Consider the following 18,387-nt stretch of genomic DNA (forward strand, 5'->3'; position numbering starts at 1 on the left):
GAGGGTCAGTACTGAGGGAGTGCCACACTGTCGTAGGGGCAGTACTGAGGGAGTGCCACACTGTCGAAGAGGCAGTACTGAGGGAGCGCCACCCTGTTGGAGGAGCAGTACTGAGGGAGCGCTGCACTGCCAGAGGAGCAGTACTGAGGGAGCACTGCACTGTCGGCGGGGCAGTACTGAGGGAGCGCCGCACTGTCGGGGGGGCAGTACAGAGGGAGCGCTGCACTGTAGGTGGGGCAGTACTGAGGGAGCGCCGCACTGTCGGAGGGGCAGTACTGAGGGAGCGTTGCACTGTCGGGGGGGCAGTACTGAGAGAGCACTGCACTGTCGAAGGGGCGGTACTGAGGGAGCGCCGCACTGTCGGAGGGGCAGTAGAGAGGGAGCGCCGCATTGTCGTAGGGGCAGTAATGAGAGAGCGCCGCACTGTCGGGGGGGCAGAGCTGAGTGAGCGCCGCACTGTCGGAGGAGCAGTGCTGAGGGAGCGCTGCACAGTCAGGGGGCAGTAATGAGGGAGCACCGCACTGTTGGAGGGGCAGTACTGAGGGAGCGCTGCACTGTCGGAGGCTGAATACTGAGGGAGCGCCACATTGTCGGAGGGGCAGTACTGAGGGAGCGCCGCACTGTCGGAGGGTCAGCACTGAGGGAGTGCCACACTGTCGGAGGGGCAGTACTGAGGGAGCGCCACACTGTCGGAGGAGCAGTACTGAGGGAGCACCGCCCTGTCAGAGGGGCAGTACTGAGGGAGCGCTGCACTGTCGGAGGGGCCGTGCTGAGGGAGCGCCGCACTGTCGGGGGTGCAGTACTGAGGCAGCGCCACACTGTCGGGGCAGTACTGAGTGAGTGCCGCACTGTCGGACGGGCAGTACTGAGGGAGCTCCGCACTGTCGGAGGGGCAGTACTGAGGGAGCTTCGCACTGTCGGAGGGTCAGTACTGAGGGAGCGCCACACTGTCGGAGGGGCAGTGCTCAGGGAGCGCTGCTCCATCGGAGGGTCAGTCCTGAGGGAGCGCCGCACTGTAAGAAGGTCAGTACTGAGGGAGTGCCGCACTGTCGGCGGGGCAGTTCTCAAGGAGCGCTGTTCCATCGGAGGGGCAGTACTGAGGGAGCGCTGCAGTGTCAGAGGTGCCATCCTACGGATGAGACGTTAAACCGAGGCCCCCGTCTGCCCCCTCAGGTGGACGTAAAAGATCCCGTGGTGCTATTTCGAAGAAGTTATCCCCGGTGTTTTGTGCCCAATATTTATCCCTCAATCAACATGACGAAAACAGATTATCTGGTCATTATCACATTGCTGTTTGCAGGAGCTTGCTGTGTGCAAATTGGCTGCCGCGTTTCCCACATTACAACAGTGACTACACTTCAAAAGTACTTCATTGGCTGTAAAGCGCTTTGGGACGTCCGGTGGTCGTGAAAGGCAGTTAAGAAGGCAAATGGTATGCTGGCCTTCATACAAGAGGATTTGAGTACAGGAGTAAAGAAGTCTTACTCCAATTATATCTTCTTCTTTCTTCTTAGGCAGTCCCTCGGAACCGAGGATGACTTGCTTCCACATTAAAAATGAGTTCTCCGGTGTAAGGGTAAACCGGGAGAGCTTCTTCTCCCCGAGACGGACCCTCTGATATAAAGGGTCGACTGGATCCATGTTTATCTGTAATTTAAACAGAGGTCTGGTCGTCTTCCGAGCTCTTTCCCCTAGAGGAGCGGGTAGAATGGGGGTCTTTAGTGTTAAATGGTTTCACCTGGGTCCATTGCATCCATCGCATACCCATCGGTTCCTGTAGACAAACACACGTATCACTTGTCATTAATACAGTACATGGCCCCATCCAACGGGCCCCATTCCCTTTCTTCCGATAACTTGTGTCATTACTTGTTGACCTATTCTGGACAACTCGTCTGGTTTAAGTCCAGCATTCTGCCTTTCTAGATCTTTAATCTGTTGTTGGTTCCTCACTTCTTTATTTAGTGCTTGTACCTCCTGATTTAGTTGTACTAAGTATCGCCTTAATCTATCTTGCACTGGTCCTGGATTAAATACATACTTTGGTTCTGTCTTCACAAAGGAGGACACAAATAACATCCCAGAGATGTCGGGAACATAGGGTCTAATGAAAGGGAGGAACTGAATGAAATCAGTATTTGTAGGAAAATGGTGTTAGGGAAATTGATGGGATTGAAGGCTGATAAATCCCCAGGGCCTGATAATCTACATCCTAGGGTACTTAAGGAAGTGGCCCTAGAAATAGTAGATGCATTGCTGGTCCTCTTCCAAAATTCGATAGACTCTGGAACAGTACCCATGGATTGGAGGGTAGCTAATGTTACCCCACTGTTCAAAAAGGGTGGTAGAGAGAAAATGGGGAATTATAGACCGGTAAGCCTGACATCGGTAGTGGGGAAAATGCTAGAGTCTATTTTAAAGGATGTAATAGCAGAGCACTTGGAAAACAATGACAGGATCGGACAAAGTCAACATGGAGGGTCCCTAAACTTACATAGAAACATAGAAGATAGGAGCAGGAGTCGGCCATTTGGCCCCTCGAGCCTGCTCCGCCATTCAATGTTCAAGTTTCTGGAGTGGGACTTGAACCCACAACTTTGTGCCTCAGAGGCGAGAGTGCTACCCACTGAGTCACTGGCTGACACTAAAGAACAAGCAGTTCTGACGAACGGTCATCAACCTGAAACGTTAACTCTGTTTCTCTCTCCACAGATGCTGCCTGACCTGCTGAGTATTTCCAGCATTTTCTGTTTTTATTGAAGAAACGAGGGAGTGATTGCTGACAGGAGGAATGTTGAGTCATCCTGCACATGCGCACCTCCTTGGCGGCTGAGGCGAAACACCGACTCGCCCCCACCTGAGCCGCTCACGCGTACCAGATGTTGCGGCTCCGCATGCGCGCCCGATGTTCCAACCGCGGGGTTTTGTGCGCTGAGCATGCGCGTTGTGGACCGATCGGGACGGGCGATTGTGGAGCAGGAGGGAGAGCGCGGGGGTCATGAGCACATGCGCAGGACTCGGAGTCAACAGAGTGCTTTCTGCAGTGCTGGGGCTTGTGGGTATTACAGCCACCATTACTGCTGATCCTTTCAACCAACCTGTGCAGCAGCTGGAGCCTGAAAATCAGCTTCACTGCCCCTAGGTTCGGAAAGGGGAAAATTAAACAACAGTTTGCCTCTGATCCTTTTCTGATCTCAATTTACAGGGTTATAGAAGTGGAGCAGTTACAGGCGGGAAGCTCAGACCAAACATTACGTCAACATCTGACAGAGTCGCTGGATTCATCAGGACCTGAATATCATCGGCCTTTGCACATGGAAGGAGAAAGCAGTGATCGCAGCGATGACAAACCGCACACATGTTCGGTGTGTGGACGCGGATTCAGCCGATCGCCTGACCTGGCGAGACACATACACCGTCACACCGGGGAGAAACCGGGTAAAGGTGGGGACGGTGGGAAGGGATTCAGTTCCCCGTCTACGTTGGAAGTTCAACGGCGCAGTAGCACCAGGGACAGTCCGTTCACCTGCTCCGTGTGTGGAAAGGGATTTGTTTGTTCATCCCACCTGCAAACACACCAGCGAGTTCACACTGGGGAGAGACCATTTCAGTGTTCTGACTGTGGGAAGAGCTTTAAAAGCCCCGGGCATCTGAAGAAACACCAGCTTGTTCACACTGATGAGAGACCATTTCAATGTTCTGACTGTGGGAAGAGCTTTAAAAGCCCCGGGGAACTGAAGGAACACCAGCTTGTTCACACTGATGAGAGACCATTTCAGTGTTCTGACTGTGGGAAGAGCTTTAAAAGCACTGGGGATCTGAAGCAACACCAGCTTGTTCACACTGATGAGAGACCATTTCAATGCTCTGACTGTGGGAAGAGCTTTAAAAGCGCCAGGGAACTGAAGGAACACCAGTTTGTTCACAACGATGAGAGACCATTTCAGTGTCCTAACTGTGGGAAGAGCTTTAAAAGCCCCCAGTATATGAAGCAACACCAGCGAGCTCACACTGATGAGAGGCCGTTTAAATGTTCTGACTGTGGGAAGAGCTTTAAAAGCTCCGGGGATCTGAAGAAACACCAGCGAGTTCACACTGGTGAGAGGTCTTTCACCTGCTTCATGTGTGGGAAGGGATTCACTGAGTCATCCCACCTGCTGGCACACCAACTTGTTCACACTGGAGAGAGACCCTTTAAATGTTCTGACTGTGGGAAGATCTTTAAAAGCTCCAGGGAGCTGAAGAGACACCAACACCTACACACTGGAGAGAGACCATTCACCTGCTCCGTGTGTGGGAAGGGATTCACTCAGTCATCCAACCTGCTGGCACATCAGCGAGTTCACACTGACGAGAGACCCTTTAAATGTTCTCACTGTGGAAAGATCTTTAAAAGCTCCGGGGAGCTGAAGAGACACCAATACCTACACACTGGAGAGAGACCGTTCACCTGCACCGTGTGTGGGAAGGGATTCACTCGGTCCTCCACCCTCCTGGCACACCAGCTTGTTCACACTGACGAGAGACCCTTTAAATGTTCTGACTGTGGGAAGAGCTTTAAAAGCTCTAAGAACCTTAAGGGACACCAGTGTGTTCACACTGATCATCGAATCTAACAGCACAGAAGAAGGTGATTCGGCCCATCCTGTCTGTGCCGGCTCTTTGAAAGAGCTGTCCAATTTAGTCCCAAACCCCAGCTTTATCCCCAGAACTCTGCAAACTAGTCCTCTTCAAGTACATGTCCAATTACTGTTTGAAAGTTCCTGTGGTACCTGATTCCAGCATCCTTTCAGATGGTGCGTTCCAGATCTTAACAACCCTCTGTGTGAAAACAATTCTCCTCATTTCCCTCTAGTTCTTTTAGCAACTATTTTAAATCTGAGACCTCTGGTTACCGACCCACTTGCCAGAGTGAACAGTTTGTTCCTACGATGCTCGATCAAAACCCCTCGTAATTTTGAACACCTCTATTAGGTCTCTTCTTAACCTTCTGCTCTAAGGAGAACAACCCCAACTTCTCCAATCTCTCCACATAACTGAAGTCCCTCATCCCTGGTACCATCCTGGTCAACCTCCTCTGTACCCTCTCCAAGGCCTTGACATCCTTCCTAAAGTGTGGTGCCCAGAACTGTACACAAGACTCCAGCTGAGGCCTAACTAGTGATTTGTAAAGGTTTAGTGTAACTTCCTTGTTTTTGTTTTCAATGGCACTATTTACAAAGCCAAGTATCCCACACACTTTCTGAACCACCTCACCAACTTGCTGTGGCACTTTCTAAGATTTGTGATTATGGACCCCCAGGTCCCTCTGCTCTTGCACCCCCTCAAAATAGTCCCATTTAGATTATACGGCCTCTCCCTGTTGTTTCTCCCAAAGTGCATCACTTCACACTTATCCTCATTTAATTTCATCTGCCTTGTGTCTGCTCATTTCACAGTCTGTCTCTGTCCTTCTGAAGTCTGCTACTACTATGCTCACTATTTACTACGTTGCCAAGTTTTGTATCATCTGTAAACTTCAAACTTGTTCACCTATACCCAAGTCCAGGTCAGTTATATATAACAAGAAAAGCAATGGTCCTAATCCCGACCCCTGGGGAACCCACTGCATACTTCCCTCCAGTCAGAAAAACATCCCTCAGCACTGCTCACTGTCTCCTATCCCTCAGCCAATTAAATACCCAAATTACCATCAGCTCTTTGTGGTAAACCACTTTATCGTTCACTATCGTTACACTATGGTTATCACTGTTTACACTGTTGTATCACTACACAAGGTCACCTCTTGTCACGCTGTTATACCTGGGCTGACCACAGCTGACTCTGCCCATGGCTCCGCCTGCTTGCCCAGGTATAAAGGTGGTCGACTGGCTGGTATTCCTCCTTGTTGGACCCGATCACCCACGAGGGTGGGCTCTGTTATTTAGCCAATAAAAACCTATAGTTACTATCTTAACTCGTCGCTTTTCATTGGATGAATTGATAGGTATATCAATTTTATTGGCTAAATTTTGAAATGAGTGGATCGGAGCAGCCAAACGACCAGCCAAATGGCCAGTTACAACAGCCACAGCAGCCGGCCTAGCTGCGAGCCTTCCGACCGCCGTACCTGGATCTAAACCCACAGGCAGCGAACTCAGCCCTCGACTTCAAACACTGGCTGAGCTGTTTCGAATCCTACCTGGGAGAATCTGGCGTGCCTCCGGGATCCAAATTAAGAGTTCTGACCGCCCAAGTGAGCCCTAAGGTATTTGCATTCATCCAGGACCTTGCTACATACGAGGACGCCATCAACCTGCTGAAAGAGCAGTACCGGAGCCCGGTAAATTCTATGTATGCCAGACATCTCCTAAGATCCCGCTCGCAACAGCCAGGAGAGTCTGTAGATGAATTTTTACGGGCGCTACAAACACTCGGCAGGGACTGTGACTTTAAAGCTGCAACGGCTGCAGAAAATACTGAAGGGAATATCCGCGATGCCTTCGTGAAAGGCCTCCGGTCCGACTACTCACGGCAAAGACTGCTCGAATCAAAGGACCTCGACCTGAATACAACTGCAGCCCTCGCTCGCTCCCTGGAAGTGGCCCATCGGGACCTCGAGGTGTATTCCAGGTACTGTGCTGCGCGACCCTGGGACTCGGGCCCGACCCCGGCCACAATACCCCTCGCACCGCCGCCTCTGGGACCTACCTCAGCGTCGGCGTCCCAGAACCGATCGGGACCGCCACCCCCGGTACCGGCTGCGACATCGGAGCCCCGCGATCGGGCCGCCGGCTGCTTCTTCTGTGGCCAGGCGAAACACCCGAGGACGCGCTGCCCTGCAAGAAACGCGACTTGCTCCGATTGCCACAAGAAAGGCCACTTCGCGAAGGCCTGCAGGGGGAGAGCCACAGACGCCAGCAGTGCCTCATGCGAGTTGTGGGGGCGGCCATCTTTCATCAAGGCCACAGATGCCAGTATCCCCTCGTGTGAGTCGTGGGGCGGCCATCTTTGATCAAGGCCACCGACGCCAGCAGTGCCTCATGTGAGTTGTGGGGGCGGCCATCTTCTCCGCCATTTTATTCAACGTCGTGGGAGCCGCCATTTTGTCCACCACACTCGACCGCCACCTTGTCTCCAGACCCGACCACCGCCTCACCCGCAGACTACAGCAGCTCGCTCAGCCATACACTAGCCTCCGTCACACTGGACCAAGCTCGCCCGCATCACCTGTCCAAGTCCATGATGGACATCAAAGTAAACGGTCACGCCACGACCTGCCTGTTCGACAGCGGAAGCACGGAGAGTTTCATCCATCCAGACACGGTGAGCCACTACTCCCTCACTGTCCAGCCAACGCGCAACCGGATCTCGATGGCGTCGAGGTCCCATTCATAGATACATAGATACATAGAAGATAGGAGCAGGAGTAGGCCATTCGGCCCTTCGTGCCTGCTCCGCCATTTAATGAGATCATGGCTGATCCTTTAATTCAGTATCCCGTCCCCGCCTTCTCTCCGTAACCCTTAACCCCTTTTGCCCGTAGAAATATATCTAATTCCCTCTTAAATATATTTAATGAGCTGGCGTACACTGCCCTCTGTGGCAATGAGTTCCACAGGTTCACCACTCTCTGAGTGAAGAAATTCCCCCTCATCTCTGTCCTAAATGGTTTAGCCCTTATCCTTAAATTATGTCCTCTAGTTCTGTTCTCACCCGCCAAGGGAAACATTCCTTCTGCATCCAGTCTGTCTAGACCTGTCAGAATTTTATACACTTCTATGAGGTCCCCTCTCAATCTTCTAAACTCCAGTGTGTACATCCCTAAACTACATAGTCTCTCCTCATAGGTCATTCCCGCCATTCCTGGTATCAGCCTGGTGAATCGCCGCTGCACCCCCTCCATGGCAAGAACATCCTTCCTCAGATGAGGCGACCAAAACTGTACACAGTACTCGAGGTGTGGTCTCACCAGTGCCCTGTACAGCTGCAGCAAGGTATCCCTGTTCCTGTATTCTAACCCTTTTGCTATGAAGGCCAGCATACCGTTTGCCTTCTTGACCGCCTGTTGCACCTGCATGCTCGCCTTCAGTGACTGGTGTACAAGAACACCCAGGTCTCTCTGTACTTCCCCCTCTCCCAATCTATTGCCATTTAAATAATAATTTGCCCTCCCGTTCCTGCACCCAAGGTGGATAACTTCGCACTTGTCCACATTATAGTGCATCTGCCATTTATCCGCCCAATCGCCCAGTCTGTCCAAATCGCTCTGGAGCTTCCTGGTCTCTTCCTCTGAGCCCACCCCACCTCCTAGTTTAGTGTCGTCTGCAAATTTGGAAATGCTGCATCCGACTCCCTGATCCAGGTCATTAATGTAAATTGTGAACAGCTGGGGGCCCAGGACAGATCCCTGTGGTACCCCACTTGTTACTGCCTGCCATTCAGAAAATGAGCCGTTTATTCCAACTCTCTGTTTTCTATCTGACAGCCAGTTCCCTATCCACGCCAAAACTTTCCCCTTTATCCCATGAGCCTCAATTTTCCATGCTAATCTTTTATGTGGGACCTTATCGAAGGCCTTTTGGAAGTCCAGGTACACCACATCTACTGGCTCTCCCCCATCTATTCTACCAGTTACTCCCTCAAAAAATTCCAATAGATTAGTCAAGCACGATTTACCCTTTGTAAATCCATGTTGACTCTGTCCTATCCTGTCCCCATTTGCTAAGTGCTCCGCTATTTCATCCTTAATGATGGACTCCAGCATTTTGCCCACAACTGATGTAAGGCTTACAGGTCTGTAATTACCTGCTTTTTCCCTACCCCCCTTTTTGAATAGTGGGGTAACGTTAGCTACCCTCCAATCCATCGGCACTGTTCCCGAGTCTAATGAATTCTGAAAAATCATCCTTAGTGCATCCGCTATCTCTAGGGCCACCTCCTTCAGTACCCTAGGATGCATGTTATCAGGCCCTGGGGATTTGTCCACCTTCAATCCCTTTAGCTTCCTTAACACCATATCCTTAGAGATATTGATTTGCGTCAGTTCCTCCTTTGCCAATGTCCCTATTTTTCCCGATATCCCAGGGAGGTTTTTTGTGTCTTCCTTCGTAAAGACTGACCCAAAGTATGCATTTAGTTGATCTGCCATTTCCTTATTTCCCATTATATATTCCCCCGTATCTGACTGCAATGGACCAACTTTGGTTTTCACCAGTCTTTTCCTTTTGATATATTTATAAAAGCTTTTGGAGTTAGTTTTTATATTTTCCGCCAGCTTGTTTTCGTAAGCTATTTTGCCCCTCTTGATCATGCCCTTTGCCCTCCTTTGCTCTATCTTAAACTGTTCCCAATCTTCCGCTCTGGCGCTTTTTTTGGCTATTTTATACGCCCTATCTTTGGATTTTATGCTGTCTCTAATTTCCCCTGTTATCCACGGTTGAGTCACCTTTTTAGATTTCCTTTTATGCCAGATTGGTATAAACAATTTTTGCAATTTTGTCATTCTATCTTTAAATGTTTGCCATTGTTTATCTACCTCCAGTCCTCTCAGGAACGTTGTCCAATCAGACCTACTCAGTTCCCGTCTCATGGCATCATAATTCCCCTTGTTTAAATTCAGGACCTTAGTCTCTGAGTCAATTTCTTCGCTCTCCATTTCGAGTGAGAAATCGATCATGTTATGATCGCTCTGACCCAAGGGTCCCCGTACAACAAGATTACTGATTAGTCCCTTCTCATTGCACAGTACCCAGTCCAATATAGCCTGTTCCCGAGTTGGTTCCTCGACATATTGATCCAGATAACCATCCCTTAAACACTCAAGGAATTCCTCCTCCTCATTATTTTTACTGATTAGGCTAGTCCAATCTATATGTAAGTTAAAGTCACCTATGATGACAGCTGTGCTCTTATTGCACGCTTCTCTAATTTCCCTCGTGATGCCCTCCCTAACCTCTATTTTACTATTTGGAGGCCTATATACCACTCCTATTAATGTTTTTCGCCCCTCGCTATTTCTTAGCTCCACCCATATAGATTCTGTATTAACTGAGTTAATATCCTTCCTTTCAATTGCATTTATCCCCTCTTTTACTAGCAATGCTACCCCTCCTCCCTTTCTTTTTTGTCGATCCTTCCTAAATACTGAATACCCCTGTATGTTAAGCTCCCAGCCCTGCTCACCCTGCAACCATGTTTCCGTAATCCCAATTAGATCATAATTATTAACCTCTATTTCCACAGCTAATTCATCTACCTTGTTCCTGATGCTTCTCGCATTAAGGTATAAAACCCTCAGGCTTTTTTTATGCTCACATTTTTTATGAATTAGTTTGGCCCTTTGTTTTTTGTTCCTCACCCTTTTACCATTTATTTCTGTCTGCCTTTCACTTTCCTCTATTTCACTACATAGGTTTCTAGCCCCCTGCCATACTAGTTTAAATGCTCCCGAACTGCTTTATCAAAAATTACCCCGACAGACATCAGCGGCTACTGTGTTGTGACCCTGTCGGTTAGGGGCACGGAGTATAAAAATTTTAAACTCCTCGTCCTGCACCAGCTCTGCGCTGCCGTCCTACTAGGGCTGGACTTCCAATCCCACCTTCAAAGTGTCACTTTGGCATACGGTGGACCCCTCCCCCCACTCACAGTCGACAACCAGCAGCCTTTAAACCTCCCACCGCGTACCACCTGCGGCCTATCCACCCTCAAGGTCCCGCCCCCCTCCCTGTTCGCTAACCCGTCGCCACCAAGAGCAGGCGGTACAGCGCCGGGGACAGAGCTTTTATTAGCTCTGAGGTGCAGCGTCTCCTGAAGGAGGGCATCATCGAGAGGAGCAACAGCCCCTGGCGTGCCCAGGTCGTAGTCGTTAAGACCGGCAATAAAAACCGCCTGGTCATCGACTACAGCCAAACCATAAACCGATACACCCAGCTGGATGCATACCCCCTTTCCCGCATATCTGATATGGTCAATCAGATTGCACAGTACCGGGTATTCTCCACCATCGACCTTAAGTCGGCCTATCACCAACTCCCTATCCGCCCTGAGGACCGCCAGTATACCGCCTTCGAGGCGAATGGCCGCCTCTACCACTTCCTTAGGGTTCCCTTCGGCGTCACCAACGGGGTTTCGGTCTTCCAAAGGGAAATGGACCAGATGGTTGACCAGAACGGGCTGCAGGCCACGTTCCCTTACCTAGATAACGTCACCATCTGCAGCCGCGACCGGCAGGACCACGATGTTAACTTGGAGAAATTCCTCCGTACGGCCGAACGGCTGAACCTCACTTACAATAAGGAGAAATGTGTGTTTAACACCTCGCGTCTTGCCATCCTCGGCTGCGTAGTAGAGAACGGAGTCATCAGCCCCGACCCCGAAAGAATGCACCCCCTCATGGAGCTTCCCCTCCCCCACTGTCCAAAGGCGCTGAAGAGAACCCTGGGGCTCTTTGCCTACTATGCCCAATGGGTGCCGAATTATGCGGACAAAGCCAGACCCCTCATGAAGTCCACCTCCTTCCCCCTGACGGCAGAAGCGTGCGCAGCCTTCTCCCTCATAAAGGGAGACATTGCTAAGGCCACAATGCATGCGGTGGATGAGTCTATCCCTTTCCAAGTGGAGAGCGATGCATCCGACTTCGCCCTAGCTGCAACCCTTAACCAGGCGGGGAGACCTGTGGCCTTCTTCTCAAGGACCCTCCAGTGCCCTGAGATCCAACACTCTTTGGTCGAGAAGGAGGCCCAGGTGATCGTGGAGGCAGTACGACGCTGGAGGCATTACCTGGCAGGCAAACGATTTACCCTCCTCACCGACCAGCGTTCGGTCGCTTTTATGTTTAATAACAAGCTGAGGGGCAAAATCAAGAACGACAAGATCTTGAGGTGGAGAATCGAGCTCTCCACCTACGATTATGATATCTTGTACCGGCCTGGTAAACTGAACGAACCCCCAGACGCTCTATCACGAAGTACATGCGCCAACGCGCAAATTGATAGACTGCAGACCCTCCACAACGACCTCTGCCACCCCGGGGTCACCAGACTTTACCACTTCATTAAGGCCCGCAACCTGCCCTACTCCATCGAGGAGGTCAGGACCATGACCAAGAACTGCCAAACCTGTGCCGAATGCAAACCGCATTTCTTTAGGCCGGACAGAGCAAGCCTGATCAAGGCCACTCGCCCCTTCGAGCGCTTGAGCATCGATTTTAAGGGGCCCCTCCCGTCCTTTGACCATAATGTGTACTTCCTCAACATCATTGATGAGTACTCCCGTTTCCCCTTTGCCTTCCCCTGCCCAGACATGACCAGTACCATGGTCATCAAATGCCTGAACGACCTCTTCGCCTTGTTCGGGTTCCCGAACTATATACATAGCGACCGGGGCTCATCCTTCATGAGCGAGGAACTTCGCCAGTTCCTACTAGTGAGAGGCATTGCTGCAAGCAGGACCACCAGCTACAACCCCCGAGGGAACGGCCAGGTGGAAAGAGAGAATGCGACTGTCTGGAAGGCCGTTCTCTTAGCCTTAAAGTCTAAGGGCCTGCCAACCTCTCGCTGGCAGGAAGTCCTCCTGGCAGCGCTGCATTCCATCCGGTCACTGCTTTGCACGGCCGTTAATGCCACCCCCCATGAACGAATGTTTGTTTTCCCCAGGAAGTCGACTACGGGAACCTCGCTACCAACATGGCTGACTTCTCCGGGGCCCGTCTTGCTGCGAAAGCACGCGAGGGCCCATAAAATGGACCCCCTGGTCGAGAGGGTGGACCTCCTGCACGTCAACCCCCAGTACGCCTATGTGGCATACCCAGACGGGCGGGAGGACACAGTCTCCTTACGAGACCTTGCACCCTCGGGCGCCCCTGAGACACCACAGTTACCCCCCACCACCCCCCCAAATCCAGCCCAGGTAGACGGCATGCCGGAACCCCACGAGCCTTCGCCGACCACGCAGACACCAGCATTAACATCGGATACTGCATCACCGCCGCCGCTGCTGCGCCGATCAGAAAGACTTACGAGGCCTCCGGACAGACTGACATACCCGAACTGGTAGTACACTTCACCCCGCCGGACTCAAATCTAAACAAGGGGTGAATGTGGTAAACCACTTTAATCGTTCACTATCGTTACACTATGGTTATCACTGTTTACACTGTTGTATCACTACACAAGGTCACCTCTTGTCACGCTGTTATACCTGGGCTGACCACAGCTGACTCCGCCCATGGCTCCGCCTGCTTGCCCAGGTATAAAGGTGGTCGACTGGCTGGTATTCCTCCTTGTTGGACCCGATCACCCACGAGGGTGGGCTCTGTTATTTAGCCAATAAAAACCTATAGTTACTATCTTAACTCGTCGCTTTTCATTGGATGAATTGATAGGTATATCACTCTTAAATACCATGAGCTTCTCTTTTCCGAGTAGGTCTCGTGTGGTACTTTATCAAATGCCTTTTGAAAGTCCATAAGAACATCAGAAATAGGAGCAGGAGTCGGCCATACGGCCCCTCGAGCCTGCTCCGCCATTCAATAAGATCATGGCTGATCATCGACCTCAACTCCACTTTCCCGCCCGATCTCCATGTCCCTCGATTCCCCTAGAGTCCAACAATCTATCGATCTCAGCCTTGAATATACTCAAAGACTCAGCATTCACAGCCCTCTGGGGCAGAGAATTCCAAAGATTCACAACCCTCTCAGTGAAGAAATTCCTCCTCATCTCAGTCTTAAATGGCCGACCCCTTATCCTGAGACTATGCCCCCTAGTTCTAGACACTCCAGCCAGGGGAAACAACCTCTCAGCGTCTACCCTGTCAATCCCCTTCAGAATCTTGTATGTTTCAATGAGATCACCTCTCATTCTTCTAAACTCCAGAGAGTATCGGCCCATTCTACACAATCTCTCATCATAGGACAGCCCTCTCATCCCAGGAATCAATCTAGTGAACCTTCGTTGAACCGCCTCCAAGGCAAGTATATCCTTCCTTAGATAAGGAGACCAAAACTGTGCACAGTACTCCAGGTGTGGTCTCACCAAGGCCATGTATAATTGTAGCAAGACTTCCTTACTCTTATAGTCCAACCCCCTTACAATAAAGGCCAACATGCCATTTGCCTTCCTTATTGCTTGCTGTACCTGCACGCTAGCTTTCTGTGTTTCTTGCACGAGGACACCCAAATCTTTCTAAACACCAACATTTGAAAGTTTCTCACCATTTAAAAAAGATTCTGTTTTTCTATTCTTCCTACCAAAGTGAATAACCTCACATTTCCCTACATTATACTCCATCTGCCACCTTACTGCCCACTCACTCAGTCTATCTATATCCCTTTACAGACTCTCTGTGTTCTCCTCACAGCTTACTGTCCCACCTAGCTTTGTATCATCAGCAAACTTGGATACATGACACTCGGTCCCTTCATCTAGGTCATTAATATAGATTGTAAATAGCTGAGGCCCCAACACTGATCCTTGCGGCACCCCACTAGTTACAGCCTGCCAACCTGAAAAAGATCTGTTTATCCCTACTCTCTGTTTTCTGCCTGTTAACCAATCCTCTATCCATGCTACTATATTACCTCCAACCCCGTGAGCCCTAATCTTTTGTAATATTATTTTATGTGGCACCGTGTTGAATGCCTTTTGGAAATCCAAATATACTACATCCACTGGTTCCCCTTTATCTACCCTTTATCTACCCTGCTAGTTACATCCTCAAATAACTCTAATAAATTTGTCAAGCACCATTTCCCTTTCATAAAACCATGTTATGATTTTCTAAATGCCCTGATACAACTTCCATAACAATGGATTCCAGCATTTTCCCAATGACTGATGTCAGGCTAACTGACCCGTCGTTTCCTGTTTTTTCTCTCCCTCCTTCCTTGAATAGCGGTGTTACATTTGCGACCTTCCAATCCGCTGGGACCGTTCTAGAACCTCGGGAATTTTGGAAGATCAAAACCAGTGCATCCACTATCTCTTCAGCCACCTCTTTTAGAACCCGAGGATGTAGGCCGTCAGGTCCAGGGGATTTGTCGGTTTTAGTCCCATTAGTTTCTCTAGTACTTTACATTAAGTTCCTCACCCTCATTAAACCCTCAGTTCCCCACCATCTTTGGTATGCTTTTGTGTCTTCTACTGTGAAGACAGATACAAAATATTTGTTTTAACGTTTCTGCTATTTCCTTATTCCCCATAATAATTTCTCCTGTCTCTACCTCTAAGGGACCAACGTTGTCAGCTGTGGCTCAGTGGGCAGCTCACTCGCCTCTGGGTCAAAGGGTGGTGGGTTCAAGTCCCACTCCAGAGACTCGAGCACATAAAGCTAGGCTGACACTCCAGTGCAGTGCTGAGGGAGCGCTGCACTGTCAGAGGGACCGTCTTTCGGATGAGACGTCTGCTCTCTCGGGTGGATGTAAAAGATCCCATGGCAGTATTTTGAAGAAGAGCAGGGGAGTTATCCCCGTTGTCCTGGCCAATATTTATCCCTCAACCAACATAACAAAACCGATTATCTGGTCATTATCACATTGCTGTTTGTGGGAGCTTGCTGAGTGAAAATTGGCTGCTGCACTTCCCACATTACAACAGTGACTACACTTCAAAAAGTAAAGCGCTTTGAGACGTCCAGTGGCCGTGAATGGCGCTATAGAAATGCAAGTCTTTCTTTACTTTTGCTACTCTCTTCCTTTTTGATGCTTTTGATTTAATGATTAAACATTTAAGAAATTATTGCAGTCTGTCTGTGAAACTGGAGGAAATTTGTCTTTAAATAATGTTATTTAAAAAAAAATTTTTAATGTAAGATTGAACATTTTATTTACAGTAAATGACACTTACAGAGCTCAGGTCTCAGCTCTTTGTACAAAGTCACAAGCCCTCATGCCTACAAGGCAGGGGTCCCAGTCTCTACAAGCTTCTTGGTCGTCTTCACTTGTTCATCCAGATAGCGGGTCTCCAGGAATTCACACAGTTGAGGGTCGGCGCTCCCAGTGGAGAGTTTGTGCAGATCCAGCAGACTCTGGTTGACATTCTTCTCCATCTGCAGGGCTCTCTGCATCGCCGAGCGGAGCCTCTCGCTCTCCCGGCCGAACAAGTGGACCCACCGGTCTCGGAAGGTCTCAAGTGTGCCGGCGGACACCGCGTGCTCCATCTCCAGGGCCACCCGGGCGTGAACATGGCTGCGGAAGAGAGGCAGGCAATCGGGCCGAAGGACCCCCTCGACCGCCCGCTGCCTGGACCTGTTTATGGCCACTTTCACCAGGCCCAGGAGCAGTCCTATGAGGAGGTCCTCCGCCCTGCCCGCTCCCCTCCGCACCGGGTGACCAAAGATCAGGAGCGTGGGACTGAAGTGCAGCCAAAAATCGAGGAGCAGCCCCTTCAAATAGTGAAAGAGGGGCTGCAACCTCTCATATTCCACATAAATATGGAACACGGACTCCTCCAGGCCGCAGAAATAGCAAGCGGCCTGGGAGTCCGTGAACTTATCCAAAATCTTGTTGCACGGGACTGCTCCATGCAACACCCTCCAGGCCAAGTCCCCAATAGATAAAGGGAGGACTCCCGCACAGAGAGCCCTCCATTGGGGACCTCTGCCTCTGCTGGACGGCAAGATGGCATGCCAAGGCGTGTCCGGACAGCAGGCGAAGATGACAAAGTGGAGAGTGTGCAGGAGCAGCCCGTACAGGAAACCCCTCCGCGCAGAACTAAACATCACGGAGGGCATTTCCCTGAGATGGCTCAAGTTGAGAGGTGCCGGTTCCCGAGAGGGGTTTTGGGGCCGTGCGCTGATGAGGAATTCCGTTCGGACGGGATCACCCCATGTGCTTGAGCCTCCTCGATACACCTAGTGGAGTTGGGGCCCAGTGCCACTTTCAGCGTCTCGATGGCTTTGAACGCGAGCCGGGCGTTGGCCCAGGACAGATGCTGTGCCAGTTCCTCCGGCGCCATCCAGCCCACTCCTCCGCCATTGAGCAGGTCCCCGACTCTGGTTACCTTGCCGGGCACAGCCCTGCCCTCCGCCAGCTGCCCGATCCAGCCCACTCCTCCACCATCGAGCAGGTCCCCGACTCTGGTTACCTTGCCAGGCACAGCCCTGCCCTCCGCCAGCCACCCGAACCCGTGATCATGGAGGTGTGGATTCCTGAACAGCGGCTCCCGAAGGAGAGCCGCCACTCCTGACTGGGGCAAACTCCACCTGGAGGCGATGCTGTTCCAGACCCATAGCAGTTCCTGGTAAAAGACAGGCAGCTCCCGCAGGTAGGCACGCGTACGGCCCAATTCCACAAACAGGAGCTGCGTGTCATAATTGAGGCCGTGCAGCTGGCGGAAGAAATACGTCACCAGCGCACACCATCTCGGAGGATTCTCCACGTACAGGTATCTCTGCAGCGTCTGAAGATGGAAAGTCGCCGCTCGGGTGCGAAGGCACACCAGTGCCTGACCGCCCTCCCTAAGTGGGAGACTCAGAACCGCGGCAGAGACCCAGTGCTTCCTTTTGTCCCAGAAGAAGTCGATGAGCTTCTTCTGCATCTTGGCCACAAATGCAGGGGGAGCGACCAGGTCCGGACCAGATGCTGAGACAAGTGTAATGCAGTAGAGGGCGCTCTTCTGAGTTTGGGGCTCAGGCATTTTTTAAAATTAATATTGAACAATTTATTTACAGTTAATGACATTACAGAGCCCAGGTCTCAGCTCTTTGTACAAAGTCACAAGCCATCATTCCCTACAAGGCAGGGGTCTCACACACAATTATATAAACACGAGTACTAAACACAATAAGCTTGATCCCAGTAGTCACTTCAATCACTCTCTCCCAGAGTGAGTTTGTCAAACAGGTCCTCTCCCAGGCCATTCGCAGGGGGTTCCCAGTCTCTTCAAGTTGGTGATGTGATCTCCAAGCTTCTTGATCATCTTCGCCTGTTCATCCAAATAGTGGGTCTCCAGGAAGTCACACAAGTGAGGGTCGGCGCTCCCAGTGGAGAGTTTGTGCAGATCCAGCAGATTCTGATTGACATTCTTCTCCATCTGCAGAGCTCTCGGCATCACCTCCAGACCATTGCTCCACTCATCCTGCTCTGGTTTCTTGATGGCTGCCAAGATGATTCGGCCTCCGTGCCGATTCTGGAACTTCCTCAGTTTCTCAGCGTGCTCCCGTTTCCCGTGTGACTGCTCCTCGAAGAACTCGGCAAAGTGACGCAGGGCAACGTCATCCCGGCCAAAGGAGAAGGACTGTCGATTTTTCAAATGACTCTCCCTCCTTCCAAACACATGTTGGCTCTCCTGCAATGGAGGCCATTTGGAGAGGCAGTGATGGAATTGGCTTCCCTCTGGTCTTTCCTCTCCTCTTCTCTCTCTCTTGGCACCTCAGTAGCAGCAACAGTAGTGGTGGTCTCCACTC

The 18,387-nt window shown here is 50.9% G+C and overlaps 1 protein-coding gene across 1 annotated transcript in view; it reads left to right on the forward strand.

Moving 5' to 3' along the window:
- Positions 1–18,387, forward strand: part of LOC147118229 (uncharacterized) — a 220,571-nt gene that overhangs the window by 20,940 nt on the left and 181,244 nt on the right. The window contains exon 2 of the mRNA XM_085983685.1: positions 3,882–4,105. Coding sequence (XP_085839811.1) covers positions 3,882–4,105 — 224 coding nt within the window. The remainder of the gene's footprint in view (positions 1–3,881; positions 4,106–18,387) is intronic.

Source organism: Somniosus microcephalus, chromosome 4 (assembly GCF_052327205.1).
Source record: "Somniosus microcephalus isolate GS21.2 chromosome 4, FLI_Smic_1.0, whole genome shotgun sequence".
Taxonomy (NCBI): domain Eukaryota; kingdom Metazoa; phylum Chordata; class Chondrichthyes; order Squaliformes; family Somniosidae; genus Somniosus; species Somniosus microcephalus.